This window comes from Trichosurus vulpecula, chromosome 5 (genome assembly GCF_011100635.1).
Source record: "Trichosurus vulpecula isolate mTriVul1 chromosome 5, mTriVul1.pri, whole genome shotgun sequence".
Taxonomy (NCBI): domain Eukaryota; kingdom Metazoa; phylum Chordata; class Mammalia; order Diprotodontia; family Phalangeridae; genus Trichosurus; species Trichosurus vulpecula.
Window position 1 is genome coordinate 157,009,270 of NC_050577.1, and position 18,132 is coordinate 157,027,401.

An 18,132-nucleotide genomic window follows, 5' to 3' on the forward strand; every position below is an offset into this window, starting at 1 on the left:
CACATAAAACAGTAAATGGTAGAGAGAAAAATGGCTTTGTAAAAAGTTTAACATAAAACCCATTTATGTGAGATAATTCTAAAAAATATTTAGAGAGAAAACTAGAAAGAATACAGTGAATACACATATCCACACACATATATGAGACTGGAGCTAACATGCTTAAACTCTATCATCTCAGTCCTCAATGAATTGCTCAAGAAAATGAATATGGCACTAAAGGAAGCAAAAATACCAGAAGAAGGGGTGGAGCCAAGATAGTGGCTGGAAAGCAAGGATTCGCTTAAGCTCTCCCCCAACTCCCTCCAAACACCTATTTAAAATGGCTCTGAACAAATTCTAGAGGTGCAGAACCCACAAAATAACAGAGAGAAGCAGGTCTCCAGCCCAGGACAGCCTGGATGGTCGCTGGGAAGGGTCTATCACACAGTGCTGGGAGCGGAGTGGAGAGCAGCCCAGCGTGGGCTGCACCAGGACAGACCAGGCCACAGGGCCATGAATCATTGAGCTGTAGCAGTTACCAGACTTCTGAACCCACAAATGCCAAAGACAACAGAGTAGGGTAGTGGGAAAACTGCTGAATCTGGGAGAGAGAAGTGTGGGTTCCACCCCAGTCCTGGGGGTGGCAGAAGTGAAACAGTGGCCCCAGCAGTGGCAGTAACAGGAAGCTCTTGCGGTGGCTTCCAGAGCTCCAGCTGCAGTTGCTTCTGGCCCCAAGCCCACCCGGTGGGAGGAATCAAATGGTGGATCAGAGTGGGAATGCAGGGAGCACTTTGCTGGCATAGAGGCAGAATTCTCTTGCTTTGCCCTGCTTGGATCTGGGTCGCAGTCCTGGTTAGCAGTTCTTGGGGGAGGAGGAGCGCTGGTGTGGCAGAGCTTGCGGTGGAGATGAAGTAGTTCTGAAAACAACAGGACAGCCCCTAAAGCTTGGGACAAAGTACTCTCTACCCTACAAGCAGTCATAGCATGACAAAAAGCTCTTGGGAATATGAATAGGCAGTGAAAAAGGATGCAGACTGTTGAATCTTTTTCTGGTGACAAAGGAGATCAAAACATACAGCCAGAAGTCAACAAAGTCAAAGAGCCTACATCAAAAGCCTCCGAGAAAAATATGAATTAGTCTTAGGCCATGGAAGAACTCAAAAAGGATTTGGAAAAGCAAGTTAGAGAAGTAGAAGAAAAATTGGGAGAGAAATGAGAGTGATGCAAGGAAATCATGAAAAACAAGTCAACACTTTGCTAAAGGAGATCCAAAAAATACTGAAGAAAATAACACCGTAAAAAAATAGACTAACTCAAATGGCAAAAGAGCTCCAAAAAGCCAATGAGGAGAAGAATGCTTTGAAAGGCAGAATTATCCAAATGGAAAAGGAGGTCCAAAAGACCACTGAAGAAAATACCACCCTAAAAACTAGATTGGAGCAAGTGGAAGCTAGTGATTTTATGAAAAATCAAGATATTATAAAAGAGAAACAAAGGAATGAAAAAAATGGAAGACAATGTGAAATATCTCACTGGAAAAACCACTGACCTAGAGAATAGATCCAGGAGAGATAACTTAAAAATTATTGGACTGCCTGAAAGCCATGATCAAAAAAAGAGCCTAGACATCATCTTTCAAGAAATTATCCTGATATTCTAGAGGCAGAGGGTAAAATAGAAAGGGAAAGAAACCACCGATTGCCTCTTGAAAAAGATCCCAAAAAGAAAACTCCTAGAAATATTGTCACCAAATTCCAGAGTTCCCAGGTCAAGGAGAAAACATTGCAAGCAGGCAGAAAGAAACAATTTGAGTATTGTGGAAAAACAATCAGGATAAAACAAGATCTAGTAGCTTCTACATTAAGGGATCGAAGGGCTTGGAATATGATATTCCAGAGGTCAAAGGAGCTAGGATTAAAAGCAAGAATCACCTACCCAGCAAAACTGAGTATAATGCTCCAAGGCAAAATATGGATTTTCAATAAAATATAGGACTTTCCAGCTTTCTCGATGAAAAGGCCAGAGCTGAATAGAAAATCTGACTTTTGAATACAAGAATCAAGAGAAGCATGAACAGGTAAACAGGAAAGAGAAATCATAAGGGACTTGCTAACATGGAACTGTTTTGTTTACATTCCTACATGGAAAGATGATATGTGTAATTCATGAGACCTTTCTCAGTATTAGGGTAGTTGAAGGGAATATACAGATATATAGACAGAGGGTACAGGGTGAGTTGAATATGAAGGGATGACATCTAAAAAATAAAATAAAATTAAGGGATGAGAGAGGAATATATTGAGAGAAGGAAGAAGGGAGAGATAGAATGGGGTAAATTATCTTACATAAAAGTGGCAAGAAAAAGCAGTTCTGTTGGAAGGGAAGAAGGGGCAGGTGAGGGGGAATGAGTGAATCTTGCTCTCATTGGATTTGACTTGAGGGAATAACATACACACTCAATTGGGTATCTTACCCCACAGGAAAATAGAGAGAAGGGTATAAGAAAGTAGGGGAGATGGTGGAAGCGAGGGCAGATAAGGGGAGGAGGTAATCAAAAGCAAACACTTTTGAAAAGGGACAGTGTCAAGGGAGAAAACTGTGTAAAGGAGGACAGGATAGAATGGAGGGAAATATAGTTAGTCTTTCACAACATGATTATTGTAGAAGTGTTTTGCATAATGATACATGTGTGGCCTATGTTGAATTGCTTGCCTTATTAGGGAGGGTAGGTAGGGATATTAATATTGATATTAAATGAGCCACAAAAAGAAACATGGTTATCAAAGTATTTGTGACTGTCATAGATAAACACATTTCTGTAAAGATGATTTATTTCTGCAGATGCTCTTGTTTACAGATGGCATTATGCTTATTTTATCGATCCTGAGAAAACTACAACACCCTAAAGAAGATTACTACACTTAGGCAGGTATTATTAGGTTTGGACTAATAACACACACAAACCTAAAAGAATGTCAATTGTCTAGACTATGAGATGCAATTGAATGGAGAGCCCACTGAGTTGATCAGTTTCAGTCCATGTATCTTAAAGAGAAAGTGCAGATGAACAGTGAGCTGAGCTCAGAGCTGAACAAGAAGAAAATTGAGACAGATTACATTTGGAAAATTGTGCAGCCCTTCCAATTAGGCCAAGGTGCCACCTTAAACAAAAACCCATCTTTTAAACATCAGCAAACTTCTAGTTTTTCTATATACCTGCAAGTCATGGAACATCACAATCTGCAAAGAATCAAAATCTGGACTCACCCAAGAGGCAATGAAAAGATATGGAGCATAAATAGGCTGGAGTATATAGATTACTGGCATTCAAGCAATGTTGGAAATATTCACTCAAAAGAGATATGTGACTGGAAATGGAGGTGTTTCAGATCATATAATGAGAATGAAGAATAAGAAATGAGAAATATGTTGCTATAATGAGAAAAACAAACAACAAAAATTATAGTAAGGCCTTTAGTAATCAGATCAATTCTCTATGGAGTATTCATGAGATAATATAAATGAGATTTGCATAGCATGAAAAGGCTTGTCTGGTTTGAGGTCTGCACCACTGGAGGAAGTGCCTATGTCAATAAGATACCAGAACCACTGAAATCTTTAAATAAAATTAATAAGAAGTCACTTACTTGATAATTCTGGGGTGCCTCCATCAGATACTCTTACAAAAAGAGTATATTTAAATTGCATCCCAGCAAAAACAAAATTATCATAATTCAATTGGTTAGGTCCAATCTGTAGGTAGGAAAAATTATACCTATAATTATTTTCTCTGCTCATCGAAGTGAGTTCTATTATGCTTGCAAAAATAGTCATTTACCTAACTTAAGGAATCAGTTTTTTAAAGAAATGTCTAAAAATACAATGTAATTCAATCTCCCTCAGCTTCAAGGATTTTTGTGAGAAGACTACAAGGTAGATATGCTCAGAGGGCTAATGTTTCTTTTAGTCTATCTGTATCATATGTTTTGGAGAGTTGAAGAAGCAATATAGGATGAAAGAAAACTGGAGAAGTGTCACAGCTGGCAGTGGAAGATTAGGAAAATTGAGAGAAAGGTCTTGAGTAGAAATAGTGCAACATAGGTATGGCAACAAAAGATGAGAGATTTATTGCAGATCCACATACTAGTTCCCTTCTGGACAAACAGTACAGAGAAGCACTAGCACACATGATAAGAACATATGATGGTTGCCTAGAGTGACAAAGAGCTGGTAGGAGAGACGATCACATGGCAGAGAACCAAAAACGGTGAGTTATAAGGAGGAGCAAACTATGGCCTTGGTCCTTTCTGGGCTGTTTGCGATTCTTGTACAAACTTTAAAACTGATGATAATTACTTTTTTAATTTTCCATTTCTTAGGCTCCGTGACTTGTTTAAATAAGTGAGGTAAAAGGAATTTTAACTGCATGCAGGTTCTTCTCATCTTACTCCTTAATATGCTGCTAATTTTGAATTTTTCTTCAATCAAAGTTCTGGACAAATATGAAGAATACAAAGAACTCTAGACAAACATTTATGAAATAATGTCTGATGAAAGGTGAAAGAGTAGAATGGAGTGGACCACAACTATGACTATGTGAGGAAATGCGAATGTGAATGAATGGACTGAATACTGCTTGAAACTTCAAGCATCTCATAAAACTTATGATATTTTATGTATCAAAATTGGTTGATTTAAATTTAAACTGTCATTAATTAAGCTGAATTATTAATATTTATGTTCAATGTTGTTCTAATATAACATTCCTATTTTTAAAAAAGCCAGTGAGAAGATCCATTTTTTACGCACTTTGCACTTATAAGAATGCATCTCAACTTTTCTTCCAGATAAGGCATAAGAGGAATTTCTGGGAAAGAAAGGAAATTAATAACGAAGTACCCAAGAAGTAAGTATTAGAAACTGAACCTAAATAGAGCCATGGAAACTTATGATGCATGTTGGTGATGAGCCTTTCTCTAGGGCTTCTACATGCTGTTGACCTTGACACTTCACAAAATCCCTCTTCATATTTTTCTTTCCCTTTCCTTCTCTTCACACTAAAGCTAGTTGGCAAAAGTGAGAATGTACAATAATCAAATGCTAAATTTACTTTTAAGTAAGGAACTATTACAAGACTGTGTATTATTTTATTTTTTATAAGATAATTAACAAACCTCTAGAGATTCCCTAGAAATAGTAAATCATGGAGTTGGAAATATCTAAGGGACATCAGAAATTATCTATTCAAACACTCTCATGGTAAATTTGAAGACTCGAGCCTAGGAAAATGAAAAGACTTGTTTGTGATCACATGGCTAGTTAGTAGCAGATTTGGAGCCTGGATCTTCTTGAGTCATGTTCCACACTCATTCTGTTGAACCACTCTACCTCTCTACCTCAACACAAGAAAGGCCCATTCATATAGATATTTCCCTGACCTCTCATGAACTCAGCTCTATTTCACATCAGTGGGAGCATTATAAATAATGAAGTCACCATTTAGTCTAATCAATAACTTCTAAAGTAAGTCTTTGGTACAAAACCTATTATCAGAGATGTAATATCTGAGGAGCCTCCAAACTCTGGGGAACTGTTTTGGGAAGATAACAACAGGGAGGTAGCAAAGATAATTCAGAACCTGGAATGAAGTTCGATGTTTGATGTATCTTTATAATTCCCTTCCCATTTTCAACCATGCTGAGATCTAGATCTATACTATTGTCAAATTGAGAGGAAACTGGAAATAATCACGGTGACTCTGAATTAATTGAATGCTTCTAATTAGTTAGACTTGATTTCAGAATTTTGTCTGTGAGCACTTTTATATAAAAGGCAGACAAGTGACCTATTCCAGAGCCCTGTCACATATTTGGTCTCTTGAGACAGCATGATATAGTGGAAAAAGCAATGAGTTAGAGCCATGGGATATATGATTGAATTCCATATGTTCTATTTACTAAAAGTGTGATGTGACCTTATACAAATCACTTCTCTTTCCTGGGTCTCAGTTTCTTCATCTGTAAAAAGAGAGGGTTGGACTAAAAGACTTATGAGGTCCCTTCCAGCCCAGAATATACAAGCCTATGATCCTACTCTTAACCCTATCTAAAGATACAACCCTATGAGGCAAATAGTTCAGGTATCAATATTAATTTTTATTGATAAGCACATTACGATTTAATTGATGTAGTCACAAAGCTTGTGAGGTGAGCTTCTTGACTACAACTCTGGTTCACTCTTCACTGTGCCATGCTGACTCTCCCAAGCAAAATATCAAAAGAACATATATTTATAGCTACAAGGTTCCTTAGATATCATCCACATTGAGCTTTACATTTTGCAGATATGGAACTGAAGCTCAGAGAGATTAAATGCTTTCTATGTATATAGCAGTTTATTCTATAAGAAATCTTGAGTTGTAACAGTTTTAATTTTTATAAAACTCAATAACCTAAATGAAAAACAGTATTTACTGAAATGTAATGCTTAGTACTCTATTGAATGTTGCTCATTTTTTCTAGGTTTTATCAATTTTAATTCACTGGGAATATTTCCTTAGAAAGGGTTGAGAAAGGAGTAGAAATAAAAGAAAATGGAAGGAGACAAATTAGGAGTGAAGGGGAGAGATAAGAATGACCTGAACTTGAATGGTTTCAGTAGGAGTATAAAAGGGCAGGAATGTGAAAGACATTGTGGAAGTAGGATAGATAGGCCTTAGCAAATAAATGGATTGGAAGAGTGAGAGAAGGTAGAGAATGTTCCGAGTAGAATTTTATACACTTAAATGCACCATGTTACCTAAACTGTGATACTTTCTATATATTATATTATTGAATACAATCCTATGTTATTGGTCATACTTTGTTTTTGAATTAGACCAATGACATCACAATATTGAGGATTAGAGATGTCTTCACTTATATGAAAATTAGATTTAAGTAAAGCAGAGTTGTACAAAATCATCAGCCTCACTCTTTTTTCTGGAGTCATTGATGTCCAGTGGCAAGACAAAAGTCAGGATGACCACCTACAGTCTGAGATGCAGTGGATGACCTTGGCATCTTCGAAGTCTGACCAAGCACTAAGTGCTCCACAGTGCTTCTTTCAGCTACTTTCATGGATGTTGGAACAAATTATTTTTGTCCACCTATTCTTCAGGGGCAAGTCTTCACAATGTTTAGGGCAGGCATCCCCCTAGACCACCAATGAGTTTAAAGTGTTTTGGCTATCCTCAACCTGTTTTAGCCTGTCTGCTGAGATGGTTTTGCTGGATTGTCACTGTGCATTCTCTAGCTTCTTAGAGTCACAAGTGAGATTTGGGTGACAAGTGGGCACCAAAAGTGGGTGAACAGCCCTGAAAGGATGTGGCCAGCCCTCTTTCCAGAGGTCCTAGTCCTCTGTAAGGACCCGATACACCCCCTATAATAGCATATACCCTATATACAATTCTATAATAGGTTTACAAATTAGCCAGTTACCCTAAATCCCTAAATTCTCACTGAAAAAATTTTAATATTCATTGCTGATGATAATTGTAATAACATTTTTTAAAATTTTTTCCAAATTAAAAAAAAAAATTCATTAGAACAACTTGTTCTAATTTTGTTCCAGTGATTTAAAAATGCATTCCAGCATTAATACTGTTGGTGATTTAAGGTTAATCTGAAAACATGACAACATATTCTGCTATCAGCTATTTAAACTACTGAACTTCATTAAAAATTTTATAATAATAAAAATACAACTTCTTTTTAATCTAAGGGAAATCTCTGTGTTACTGAGCAACTTTAAAATACTTACTTTTATTTCATTGTTGATGAGGGTGAACATTTCATGTGAAAAGTTGTCCGTGATCAAGTGATAAGTGATGTTATTATTAGAATCTGTTCCATCCTTATCAGTACAAATTAAAGATAGTAAGTGAGTTTCAAGTGGAATATTTTCAGGAAGTTCAATTCTACATATGGCAAAAATATAAAGAAATATGTTATTAGCATGACAGTTTACATTCCTTCAGGCGAAAAAATCATATTCATAAATATTATTTGAAACAACATATTCAAATTTTAAATGTTTTATCTCCCTCCTCCTACACTAAGGAATTTTCCTTTAAAAAAGTCTTGTACTAATATATCATCATGGCGTTGCTATGATCCTATCCTCTCAAAGGTTGTACCAGCAAAGCACAGTCTCTGGCAGATTCTAGCAAAATGCAAAAGCTTTGAGTATAGAATTGACCATATCCAGTAATCAAGAGACAATATGCTGAATGTGGATTTTCTTCTCATCATTGGTAGTTTGTAATATTAATTGATGAATTAATTAACTGGGAAACAGATTACAAATAAAAATTGGTGACCCATGAAAGTTTAGTATTCATTGGGATTTTTTTTCTAAAAGTAGTCACTGTCTAGTTCTGTAGATGTATAATTTCAAAATTACCCTCTTTTTTTTAAAGGAAGGAAAGAACCATGAAATGTAAGGAAACGATCCTATCTCACAATATCTTTCTATCTCTCCGTTTGTCTATTTGTCTTTCAGTCTGACAGTCAAGGCACTCTACAATCTGATGCTTCCTTACTTTGCCATTCTAAGTTTTGTTTTACTACTCACTGCACATTACAGACAAGCTGCTTCCTAAATACAAACTACATTCTCAAATATCCGTGGCTTCGGTCGTTGATCTCTTTAAGTAGCACACCCTATTTCTGCCTGTTGAATTGCAGAGCACTCTTTAAAGGTCCAATTCAAAAACCAACCCTTCTAGGATACTCCCCCTCCCTCAGTCCCTGGTTGTTGTGGTCTTTCCCCCAAAGGTCATGTAGTACTTGGCTTTGTAACTCTCTGATACATTTATCAGGTAATATTGTGAATCATTATGTGTATGTATTGTCTCTCTACTAAATTGTAAGCTTCAGGAAAAGGGATTGTGCTGTATCTAACTTTATACTTTCCCTATCATTTCACAGTACTATGGACACAGCAGGTATGTAATCAATAACAGTTGTATCAGGTCCATGCCTTTCTCTATGTTACTGATAATTAATGTTGAACATAATAAAATGAAATGTTAGGGTGACATGCCAATCACCCCTAATTAACATGAATTCACCATCTACCACTGAGCTATTTCTTCTGATCCATCAGTGGAGAAGAATAATCACTGTCTTTGGAGGCAGAGGACCTGTGTTCAAATTCTTGTTTTGTTATTTATTGCCTGTATGACCTTGGGCTAGTTGCCCTCCATCACACGATGTGGCACCAATTTCCTCACCAGCAAAATGAGAGGGTTAAGCCAAACGATCTTAAAAGTTCTTTCTAGCCCTAAATCTCATGGGAACCATCTCAAATCTTGTGTGTGTGTGTATGTGTGTGCATGTGTGTGTGCACACATGCCTGTATATGTGTGTGTGCATATGTGTGTATGTCTATATGTATGTGTGTGTGTATATATATATATACATATATATATAAATATGTATGTATGTGTTTGGGCATAAACTTTCTTATGCTAAAACTCTTATAGCTAAAATGTGAAGTTGTATTTATTGAATTGAAACAGTAACACATTTTTAAATTTTATAAATATTTCATTGTAATTCTGTCTCCCTACTCCCAAGGCTGAACAATCACCCTAGAAAAGATACTTTGCTGAGATCCATTCCAGTTCTAAAGTTTGGGATTCCATGAGTAGCAGGGAGAAAAAGTGTTACAATGTTCTGGGAATATAGGAGGGAAGCAGAGGAAGGATTTTCCTTTCATGACTTGAAGAATATGTTGTTTGCTCTTTGTTTTGCTTCCCCTCTGCTGACCTCCATTTGATCCTTAAACATTAGGGAAGATTTTAATTTTTATTCCAACTTACACATAGCGGTCCTGAGTACACTGCGGTGGGTTATCATTTACATCCTGTAAAATGACAGTTAGTGTTCCAGTGGTGGAATGCACCCGATCATTGTCATAAGCTCTGATTTTTAATATCCAAGAATGCAGAATGGCAGGATCTTCATAATCCAATGGTTGTGAAATTGTGATCACTCCAGAATCTAAAAGGAAGACAAAAAGATCAAGAAATACAAAAAGATGTAGGAGTACTTTATAATTCCATAGACATTTGGATCCAAGGATTGATGCAATAGCCCATGTCAAATACATGATATTTTTATTTGATAGATATTTTCCTTTGATACAATGATGAAGCATGAAATATAATATTTTAATAGATTTGCATATTTCATCATCTTTCTTAAATAAACTTTCAAAAGCTATCTGGATAAATACTATGGATATTTTGGAGAAAGTTTACAAGGACGACACTTTTATTTCCTTTTTTAGACTATCAAAGTCTTAAATGAAAGTTACTTTATGTTTACTCCAAACAGAAAGTTTATATAACTTACAGCTTGTTAGCTACTCATAAACAGGATTAGATTGAGATTTATCTTAACATAGGATACCTTTTCCTAAATCCAGAAATCATAGAATCATAGAGTCAGTGCCTCTTGGGGCCTCAGAAGCCAATTAGGCCAAAGGTTTGCATTTTAAGGATGAGGAAACTGGCACAAATAGTTTAAGTGACTTATCCAAGGGCACACAGGTAGAAAAGGGCCAATCCAGGACTCACTGAGGCCCACTGACTCCAGTATAAAGTACCTTTTCCACTGTTCCACAGGCCCTCCTTGCATGATCATTCTTTCTTCCATTTAGCTGCTTTCTAAGCCTCAAAAGCTTCCTTATACCTCTCTGTCTTTGTGTGTCTTCTGTGTCCCAACTACTTTTACCACTTCCTAGATAATTCAAACAAACCATGGAGTTGCCATTAATTTGAATAAATTGTAAGCACAACATTGTTTGGAAATACTGTTCATATATTTGTTATCCTAGTATGATTTAATTTACATTTTTATTGATGAGAAAGAAGAGGAGGGGTGGAAGAAGGAAAGGGAAGAGGAAGAGAGGGAGGAAGAAGGAGTGGGGGGGTAGAGAGGAAGGCAAAGGAAGGGGAGAGAGACAGAGAGAATGCCTGAGTCTGTCCTTTGTCTTTGGATCATACAACCAAATTGTTGTTTCTACTTCTCTCCATGCCAAGATGAGCCATGGAAGCTTCTAGATTCTTGCTTCTGCCTATGTGTGTTGGTCAGTCAAAACTCTTTTTACACAGAGTTTAACAGGTGAAAATGCAAGGCAGCTGCTGTGTGGATTCAAGAATGAAAAAGAAGCAGAGATTCTGGGACAATGGTCTCCCACCTCGTAAAATCATGTTAATTGTACATTTTAAGGAGTCTGTTTCCCAAATCCCAAGGAGAGAATCTGACTAGGCTTGTATACAATAATGACCAATACCTTTCATATTGCATTTGTGAGAAACGTGAAAAAAAATATCTATTTGTGGCTTACCATCATTTATGGAAAACCCTTTAAAAGTTCCCACAAATTCATAGTGGACAGAGTCTCCTATGTCTTTATCGGTTGCAGTTAATTTGATTAGTTCTCTTCCAAGGGGTAGATTTTCATAAATATTTATAGGTACATCTGGTAGATGTCTATGGGGAAAAATTTTTATCATTTGAAGGAAACAAGAAAAGTTTTATTTATTGGTCAACAGATTTTAAAATTTAACATTTAAATTATTCATTTAAATTGCATAACTCTTCTTTCATTTCCACTCACTCTCATTTAGTCACTTTTCTTCTTTAAAAAAATACAACAGAAAAGCAAAGAAGATCTGCATTCTAATTTTACCTCTGAAAATGACCAGCTGTGCAGGCTAAAACATTGTAAGTAATTTGATCTGACTTCATTCAAAAATAAAAATGGGCAATACTATTTACTTATAGAGACACTTTGTTTTGAACATTACCTTTAATATTTTAAAGGTAATGATAATATGAATCAATGCAATACATTTCTATTTATATTACTTTATGCTAGTGGGGGTGGGGGTTAGAAATGTTAGAATTTAAATACTTAGTTTCTTCCAAAGCTTACGCAAAGACTGGAATCTCATCATTAACATTCTGGATGTTTACTGTGATGGTGCCAGTGCATGACTCTAGAGACATGTTTCCTCTGGTTCTGGCAGCAATCACTATCTGGAAACGCTAAAACAAATAAAAGAAGACAGTACATTTTTACTCCCCCAAATGTGCAAATTAAATTTACTTCACATTGAAAAGAATGTTTAGAAACCTAATTTGAAGATAGTTTGAGACAACAGCATAGCCCAGAACAACTACTTAATTTTTTTTTAGTCCTTTCATGGAGAATAGGAAATCAAGATTCCTCTGGCCTCAGATTCTTGTGGTTTATGCTGCTTCAGAAATGTGATAAAAATATAAAAATTTTGGTGTTTGGCATCTTGTGTTTAAAGCAATATGTTAAGGTGCCATTTAGAATTACACTTTTTTTAGGAATGAAAGGGTGGTTACATTTCAGTTTTTTATGGGAAAAAAGATCTAAATCATCATGATTCTCTTCTTGTTTGGGAGAAAATTTGAACCACAGGATGATATTTTTAAATTTAGAAAAACTAATGATTGGGTTTATTATGCCAAATATAAATAAAGTGAGCTCAATAATTAGGTAGGATATAAAATAAACATTTGTAGAATTGAATTTGATGGTGAATTTAATTGACTTTACAACTAAGAGTTAATCTCAGATAACAATATTGGAATGGTGAGTATTAATTGTACATTCTTTCAATAGCAAACAAATATTGAGCACCTTCTATTTATTCAAAAATCATATACTGAGTGCCTATTGTGTGCTACACTATGCTAGGGAAGATTCAACTTCTATAAAGCCAAAGGTTCCTTTCCTCATGGAGTTTATGGTGGAACAAGGGAGATAAAGCTTATATTGAAACAACAAACATTTTTTTAAATGCCATATGATAAATGCACTAACCTTGGAATTAGAAGATGGGCAAAGAAAAAAAATACAAGACCTCTGCCTTTATGGGGTCTATAATCATAGTAAAGAACTTGACAATCTAACATATACCAACATTGACCATTTTTGTTGGTTTGTTTAGAATATATAAATTTAAATCTAACAATTTAGGAAAGAAAAAAACTGGAAAAAATCCTAATATATTAAACATAACTGCACTGAAAGCACAGTATATCTAACCTAAAAATGTGCTAAGATTGCTGATATTTTTGTTAGATACACAGCTATTTTGATATTGATAAAAGAAGGGCTAAAGAGCATTACTGTAGGTTATATCTACACTGATAATGATATAACTATGAACTATTTAACAATCAAATATTTGAAAAACACATTTATTTATTCAACCAACCCCGTGTCTATTATGTGCCAATTTATATTTCATGTTATTTGTTAAAATGAAAAATAAGATGAATACTGGTCTGAATAGAGAAAAAAACTATTAAATCCATTTTTTTAAAATGATGCTGGATATTTTCCCCTTGTTTAACTTTTTTTACTAACTTGTCTGACAAATAATTCAATAGGCTGTGTATATAGACAAAAACTTTTACAAGGGTACAAGGCTTATTTACTCCTTCAAGCCTGTATGAAACTATTCTGCAAGCATGGAGTACATCAAACAAATAAGAAAAGACAAAATACGATGAGGTATAATTTGGAAAGCTTAACTGAAATCTGATTTGACCAACATACTACTGGTACATATGAGTTCTAAGCAGTTCAAAGATATATACAGACTGCCTAGACATTGGATCAGAGAAAGAAAGAAGTCTCCCAAAGTGTGATCAATGGAACACTGAACACATCTGTGTTATATGAAAAGGCCTTCCATGAAAAATATTAATGTTAATCATATTCTTTTCTTAATATATCAAATGTGGTTTTATGTGAAAATATATATGATGTGAAACAACTTTACTTTGCTTAGAATGTCATTAATTTTCCCCTTCTAGTTAGAACTGTCCCATAACCTGACCCCAAGTCATGCATTTATAAGTTCCATCAACATTTTTCAAGCCTTAGGGAATTCTGTAGCCAAATTAGTTTGAGAAATTCTGGCCTAGAAGATGATTTACAAAGAAATTGGAACTTAAAATTTAACAACCAATTTTTAAAAAATAACTTTCCTAACTATCCTCTCTCACCTCATTCTTAAAAGATAAAAATCAATTTTGAAGTATGTATATTGATTTAAGAAATAACATATGTAAACACTATGGGCAGCAGTTTACCTTTTGCTTAAAAATCTAAGAGGCCAAATTCCAAGAAAACATATTCATCAATTCTGGCCTTTTTGGGAGGTTGGTGCGTGAGGGATGTATTGGTAATTAAGGTGGGACTTTTTTTTACTACTTTCTCTTTTAGAATGCTAAAGTAATCAAGTGCCTTTGCTAGATGCTAAGCCCCAGGCCCACACATTTTACTGATTAGGTGTGAAGACTTTGGGTCCTGAACAGGGTATATGAACTCAGAGATTAGCATTTTGCTTGGGGCTTTCACTCACTGGAAGAGTGGAGACTCTGGGTAGCCATTGTTAAGAGCCCCTGGCTTTGAAGAAAACCCAGATGTTGGTGCTTCTCTTTTTGGAAACTATGTATGTGATGTCTTGATCAGACAAAGCCTGTCTGTTGAGTTGTGTTATTTGATCAGTTGATATGTTCTGTTTGTAATTTCTATTTGTATTTGCTCTGAAGTTCAGGGTGCTGGCTTTCCCCCCTGAACTAAGTGAATGATATATGTATGTTTGATTAAGGTGAGATTGTTAACCCCCTAAAGTTGCTTTCCTTAGAAAAGCAGATCAAAGAATCTGTGCTGGCAGCTCTTGTTGCTGGTCTTGTTGGGTCTCACACCTCAGCAGCAGCTGTAAGCCACATTGTTGTTACAAGGGAACATGTGCACTTAAGAGACATCTTGGGCTCAGCAATGGTGACCATCTTGCCCTGGTCCCCAACAGCCCAATAACCTAATGTCGTAATCATGAGGGTGTAGAAGTGCATACTTTATGAAGAAAATCATAACAAAATCTATCCATCCTCAAACCCTAAATTCTGTGGGAAATTTTGGGAAACTGGCACCAAATAATTCTGATATAATTCTTCATTTTTCCCCTCTTTTGAAACTCAAACACTTTAACTTAAAAATAAAGTACCACATTACATTCAAATGATACCTTAACACTACAAAGACAAGTTAATGCACTTGATTCTCAAACCATGCTTATGCAGTAGTTTTAAGAAAAGAAGAAAAAGGAAAAGATTAGCCTTGGTAGACTGAAGACCCAAAGTTTGAATCTGGTCTATGCCACTTATTAATTCTTGCATTAGGCAAGACACTCAACTTCTATGGATCTCAGTTTTCTCATCTATAAAATGAGCAGTTTGGACAAAATAATCTCTTAAGGTTGTTTCAGTTCTAAATCTATGAGCCTATGATCCCCATTTTACAGATAGGGAAACTGAGGGCCAAAGAGGTTCCATAATGTGCACACAAATCACAATCCCCAAAAAGGTACATCTAGGACTTCAATCTGGGTCTTCTAAGTTCCAATCAAGAGCACTTTCCTCTAACCATGTGATATATAGACCACAAAGAAGAAAAAAGAGGAAGAAGAAGTTACAGAGTAGAACACCAATGTGTATAATTATTTTGTTAAAAGAAGGTTACTGGGAAAAGTTCAAAATAATTGATTATTAAATCATCCCACTAAAGAAGTAACAACAACCCTATTATTTGGATATTTGAAATTAAAATGGATAAACTGAATGATTTACTATGGTTTTTCTGATCTTTTGTGCTTCAGTCTTTCCTCCAAACATTCAATAATTTAAATTTGATCAGGGATTTTAAAACATAGGCCAGATCTCTATGGTAAATCAAAGCCAAGGGTTGAATCAATTCTCCTGATAATTCAATAAAATAAAATCTATAATTCCATTTAATTACTCTGAATGTTAACTCAGCTCTATTTTTTTCATGTCTATGGAGACACCAAAAAAAGCCCTAAAATAATGTTAATGAAATTTGCAAAATAAACATTAAGAATGTTACTTTCTGCTTACCCAGCAAAATAATAATAATAATAATAATAATGTTGCTGGTCTGAAGTGAGTTTTTGAATGAGAGGGAGAATGAAAAAAAAAGAAAATGACAGGGAGACAGAGAGAGAAAGAGACAGAGAAAGAGAGACAGAGATGCACAAAGAGACAGAGAGTGATAGAGAAAGACACTCTGACCTTGGATTCAGGAAGATTTGATTTCCAGTACTGACTCTGATATATAATATGTGACCACCAGCCAGCCATGTAACTTCTTGTTGTCAATAGATAACTTTAAGTCTACAAATCACAGTAGTTAACCAATCTAAAATTATGGAGTGAATTGCATACCATGGCTTCTCCAAATTAATGAAATTGCAGATCTCAACTCTGCACACATACAAATACATACATACATATGTACAAATATGCATGATATATATATATACTATACATATACACAAAGAAACATATAGATATCTAAAGATATATACATATGTTCATACATACACAAAATACACATATGTAAGTACATTATTATATGTATATTATATGAACCTACAAACTTTTAAAATGTTTATTCTTATTTTCAATGGAAATATTGCTTTGTAATTGTTGGAGAGAAAACATCCATAAAGAAAATTATGTTGGATTATAGTGGAGAAAAACTGCTCTCAAAAAGCATATAAACATAAAAAAAAGAGTGAAATTTTTAGATTTTCTTTGGGGGAATTTTTTTTTCTTCAAATCTCACCTTAAGATTTGCTTCATAGTCCAGATGAGGTTCAACAGTTTTGGAAAGAATGCCATTTGTTGAATCCAAAGCAAAGTATTCAGTGGCATTAACTGTAGAACTTAATATTGAAAACTAGAAAAACAAATGGTTAATATTACAGCAAAAGGCATGTTTTAAGTCCTGACATTGTTGAAAGAATTTATTTGGCAAGACTTAAACAGAAATTAATTTTGTAAAGACAGATCCCATAAAGCAAAGCAGAGCCTTCATTCAGTTCCAAACTTCAAAAATAATCCCATACATTCTTTCAAACTCTTAGTTGTACATTTCCCAAAATCTCTTAGTCTCAGTATTACAGTTTTTTGATAAATATTTACTGTTTGTTGAATTATTAATTGGAATCATAATGGTGATTTTTTAACTTTGATAATAAAGAAAGCCATTTCCTATTTCCCTATTCAAGTAATCACCACACAAGGGAAAAGCACTGTGTTATTTGGAAGAAAATACCTGATTTTAGCTCCATGTCAATTGTCTGCACATCCAAAAGAAACTACAGCTTTGGACAAACATACTATTTTTGTGGGCATCAGTATCCTTCCACCCATAGCTGTCATTCTATGACTATAACTTTTTAAAAAGTGCAGTTGCAAACTTACTAAAAAGGCCTGCCTAACTAAAGAAAATAGAATCTAACAATAATAATAATAATAATAGCAATAGATTCTATTCTCTAGACCAGAGTAATTAAAATAAGAATTATTCTCATAGTAAAGTTTTTTTTAGCAAAGCTCCTAATGACATGAACAATAAAATAATTACTTTCAATCTATTTCCCAACTTTCTAAGAGCAAATTGGCTTATGTTGGCCTGTCTTTCATTGGACAGCTAAATCAGTTACTTTATGATAAAATCTAATTGGAGATTATTTTTAAAAAAAGACTGACTTTCTTCTTTCTTTCCCCGTTGTCAAAGTTTTGTTGTCTTTTTTTCTTCCTTTGTGTGTGATTTAGGGAGCCCTGGTCGGTTACTAGATGAGTCTTCCAAAGTAGGCAAGCTAAGGAAGTATCTCAGTATTTTCACTGCCAAGACAGATTTCACAGAGGGAAGGGGTGTGTGTGTGTGTGTGTGAGGATAGGATAGCTGGATATTCAGAGCAATGAATGCTTTATTATAATCAGTTTGCCATGTGCAAATGCTCTACTAATAGACTCAATTCTCTAGAGAGCTGTATTTTAAGCTTCAGCTTTAACATCATCACTCAGGGACTTAGAAGAGACAAACTAAAATACTCAAATAGATTCTCATGATTTCATCAATGTGGGTACTGCCTCCTCCAGGACAGAGTGCAAACTTTCCCTTCTTTCTCATTAAGTCTGATTCTTTCATGTCCATGCTTTTCTTTAAATCTTCTATAAGGAT

The 18,132-nt window shown here is 35.1% G+C and overlaps 1 protein-coding gene across 1 annotated transcript in view; it reads right to left on the reverse strand.

Moving 5' to 3' along the window:
- The window catches only part of LOC118851098 (cadherin-related family member 3-like), a 132,098-nt gene that overhangs the window by 74,334 nt on the left and 39,632 nt on the right, over positions 1 to 18,132 (reverse strand). The window contains exons 10-14 of the mRNA XM_036760650.1: positions 11,971 to 12,083; positions 11,380 to 11,525; positions 9,848 to 10,028; positions 7,783 to 7,939; positions 3,630 to 3,735 (exon numbers count right to left, since the gene is read on the reverse strand). Of these exons, the coding sequence (XP_036616545.1) occupies positions 3,630 to 3,735; positions 7,783 to 7,939; positions 9,848 to 10,028; positions 11,380 to 11,525; positions 11,971 to 12,083 (703 nt within the window). The remainder of the gene's footprint in view (positions 1 to 3,629; positions 3,736 to 7,782; positions 7,940 to 9,847; positions 10,029 to 11,379; positions 11,526 to 11,970; positions 12,084 to 18,132) is intronic.